Source organism: Spea bombifrons, chromosome 2 (assembly GCF_027358695.1).
Source record: "Spea bombifrons isolate aSpeBom1 chromosome 2, aSpeBom1.2.pri, whole genome shotgun sequence".
Classification (NCBI taxonomy): Eukaryota; Metazoa; Chordata; class Amphibia; order Anura; family Pelobatidae; genus Spea; species Spea bombifrons.
The window spans coordinates 96,377,563-96,381,308 of record NC_071088.1 but is presented as its reverse complement, the minus strand read 5'-3'; the positions used below and the strand labels follow the sequence as shown (position 1 = coordinate 96,381,308).

Here is a 3,746-nt window from a genome sequence, read left to right as displayed (position 1 = left end):
ACACATATATATTCATGCACACACACAGACAGACATGCAGAATAGGACCACCATGTGCATCCATACAGAGATATCCCCACATATATTCACACACACAGCAGTATACACACTGACAGCTCCTACCTGCAGAGCATCTCTTCCTGTAGCAGCAGGTTAATGGCTGAGGATCCTTGCCTTTTCCTTACATGCAGAACCATGAAGCCTCCCTTTTAACTTCTTCCATTTTAACTGCAGCATGTGACTGCTGAAGGAGCTTCTTACTGGTAGATCTGTCACAGGATCACATGACAGGAAGTTGGAAACTGACTCTGCCATCTCTGATGCCTGTAATGGAGTCTGTGTCTTGGCAAATACCCCTGCTGGAAGAGGAGCCCCATACAGCAAGTGAGTCTCCATCTACACCCTCACCTCACCCACCCAAGTACTGGACAGATGCTTCAACTACACTGCAGCAGGTGGGGCCCCAACCGCCAGGGCTCCGGAGCAACTGCCCCATTTACCCCATTGTTAGGCTCAGTGCAAGGGAGTGTGAATATCTGTATATGAGTAAGTGTATTTTGCTAAAGTGTATGTTGGTTTATATAGATATAGCTATAAATAATTATATATATGTGTACATATATATATATATATATATATATATATATTGTTTACACAGTTTAATTAACTGTTAGAAATTTCTAGTTGTAACTTGATTGCAAAAGGGTTCTCTAACAATCAATTAGCCTTTTTAACTTGGATTAAACAAGTCATCGGAACACAGGAGTGATGGGAGTGATAAATGGCCTCTGTACGCCTATGAAGATATTTCATTACAAATCTGCTGTTTCCAGCTACAATAGTCATTTACAACATTAACAGCGTCTGCGCTTTATTTCTGATCCGTTTCATGTTATTTTAATGGACAAAATTAGCTTTTCTTTTAAAAACAGGAACATTCCTGTGATCCCAAACTTGCATGATCCATGCTTTATTGCTTAATACTTTTATATATAAGGGTAAATTGAATAAACAAACACAGGGTACTCGTTTCAATGTCTTCCTTTAATTGCATTTAATGATCACTTTTTGTATTATGAAAGCAGCAAATTAATAGTTTTTATTAAATGATAGAGAAGAAGCACATTTTTTTCTTGCATTTTTCTTGCCTTGATCCTTAATGTGTGCCTGTGATTGGCTGAGATTCATTATTTTGTGACCTAGTAGAGGCCTTGACAATGTCATAATACACACAGGTACACATATTCTATGCAGTCTGTGCATAAGATGACAGCTTTTTAGTGCACAGCACTAACCATGAAGCTGTTCCTAATCGGATTTATAATTTGGGCTCTTTTCATTGTTTCTGGGAGCTCTGAAGATGGAGGTGAGTTTATTACAGAGAATTTGGCATCAGAAGCTTTAAGGAAAATATAAGGCAGAGATTGTTACCATTAACATTGCAATTTATGGATGTTATAGTTTTATAGCTTATTCTATTATAATTAAATATTTAACCTCCCTTTCATCCTTTGTACTAATTTAAACAGGTTGTTGTCTAACTGTCAAATAGTTTTAAATCTCACATATTTAATAAAATGTGTATCCTGGGTTATTAATATTCTGTTAATACCACTAAATTCAATCTTACTTTATTCTTAAAAAATATAGTGGAGTAACTTACATTTATTTTTTGTGTGTTATTTTACTTTAAACCAAAATCTCCTGTTTCTCAAATGTTTTGTCCTTTCCGTTTCAGTCTGTGGAAACAGACCCCTAGTGCAGGATTTCCGTGGCTCCCGCGTGGTTGGGGGAAAGGATGCGGAGCCCGGTAACTGGCCCTGGACAGTGAGTATCCAGGAGGAAATCGCCAAAGAGTATTTTCATTTATGCGGAGGTGTCATCCTGAATCCTTTGTGGGTTCTGACAGCTGCCCATTGTTTTAAGGATATCGGCAAGTAAGTAACAAAATTGTTTTATCGCAGAAAATGCAGAATTAGTACGGTTTATGAGACAGGGGCCAGTGCATATTGCAATACAACTAACTAAGCATGTAATACAAACGTTTAACATAAATCCCATAATCAGAACCCTAGTCATCTGTTCTTTAGGAGAAACCATGGAAATGCTTATTTCCTGAATATCTGCATAGTATACAACTATTTGGGGGGAACTCAAACCCCTGACTTTATGCGGGGGCTCGTTCCTTTATGACGTAACAGAAAACAAACACAGCATGTGTTCTGGTTAATATGGTATTTATTAAGGCTTGAAAAAGTAAGACAACTAATAAAATGTACCTTGATTTATTCAGTGAATATTTTTCCTGGAGACTTGTTTTTGGCGCCAACCAACTATCACAGATGGGGACAAAGGTTCAGATCCGTACCATAACAGAAAAGATTCAGCATGAGAAATACGATCCTGAAACGGAGAGCAACGACATCGCTTTGCTTAAGCTGAACAAGCCCATCATATTTGACGACTACACTCAGCCAGCGTGTCTCCCTGCTAAACAGGCGATACTGAGTAAAATGGACGACTGCTACATCGCAGGCTGGGGTGTCATTGAAGAAGGATGTAAGCACAGCTTTATCCGTAGATTTTGTACATATCTATAGACTTTCTCCTTATCTCAGAGTTGTGTATCTCAGGTTTCTTTCCCTTGTGACCCCTTTCCAGGGATTTCTCTCTTGTGTTGCCTTTCTGGACTTTGGGAGCAGGTGGCCCTATTGTAAGTGTGGTGGGAGGCACATGGGGTGGTAGAGGGCATGGAGTCCATTTGTAGGTTCCTGTTGGTCCAAGGTTTTCTGAGGCCAGCTCTGCATTTAATAACTCTTTTTTCTCTTCAGCTACTGAAGCATCGGATATCCTCCAGGAAGCTCCTGTGAACCTGATTCCAGTGGAACGCTGCAACAGTCCAACTTGGTATAACGGAGCTTTGGGTAACTACAACCTCTGTGCTGGATATGAACAGGGAGGCATTGATAGCTGCCAGGTAAGCCAATTTCCCCATGTCCTTTTTACTCAGTGATGATGCATTGTTAATGTTTTCAACATCCTGGGCAGTACTTGTTTTATAAAACTGGGCCGATGAACAGTCGGGGAAATGGTAATTATTTAAAGTCTTTATTAAGGAATGTTTTTTTTCTTTGAATCATGCAGGGTGACAGTGGTGGACCTTTGATGTGCAAAAACCACAAAACTAAGTTTTATGCTGTGGTTGGCATAACCAGCTGGGGCTCCGGCTGTGGCCAGAAGCAAAACCCTGGCATCTACACCTCGACCCAGTTCTACCTCGAGTGGATCTTTAAACACCTCAACGACGAGAAGAAACCTGCACCGAAATCTCTGAAGATGAAGGCCGCTAAAAAAATCTGGCCAAAATTAGCCGAAAAACTCGGCAAAGCTGGCAAGAAGACCAATTAATTTTAGGGTGCTCCAGAAATAGAAGAATCCATCAAATCTGGGCCATCTCCTCTACAAGAGAGAATAACATGTCAGCGATGAGTAGACTTGATTGTGTTAGCCGAAAAACTCGGCAAAGCTGGCAAGAAGACCTATTGATTTTAGGGTGCTCCAGAAATAGAATACTCCATCAAATCTGGGCCATCTTCTTTGTAATAGAGAATAACATGTCAGCGATGAGTAGACCTGATTGTATAGATAAGTAAGCCAATAAATAGGAAAGCATAAAAAAGACGTGTACGTGTGATTACTTTAGAATGCTGTGGACATAGTTTATTTTCTTGAATGTGTATTGCTTA

General features: G+C 39.8%; 1 protein-coding gene across 1 annotated transcript; it reads left to right on the top strand.

The window, feature by feature from the left end:
- The first annotated feature begins 284 nt into the window (after positions 1–284).
- On the top strand, positions 285–3,507 carry LOC128473776 (acrosin-like). The gene is made up of 5 exons (XM_053456013.1): positions 285–546; positions 1,739–1,937; positions 2,294–2,559; positions 2,832–2,977; positions 3,145–3,507. Exons 1-5 carry the CDS (start codon positions 285–287, stop codon positions 3,406–3,408), a joined length of 1,137 nt encoding a protein of 378 aa, XP_053311988.1. The 3' UTR covers positions 3,409–3,507.
- The last annotated feature ends 239 nt before the right edge of the window (positions 3,508–3,746 follow it).

Coding starts and splice junctions, on each gene's coding strand:
- LOC128473776 (XM_053456013.1), top strand. CDS start 285: ATGACAGGAAGTTGGAAACTGACTCTGCCATCTCTGATGCCTGTAATG. Junction 547..1,738: donor GTGTGAATATCTGTATATGA/GTAAGTGTATTT, acceptor TTTCCGTTTCAG/TCTGTGGAAACAGACCCCTA. Junction 2,560..2,831: donor GGGTGTCATTGAAGAAGGAT/GTAAGCACAGCT, acceptor TTTTCTCTTCAG/CTACTGAAGCATCGGATATC.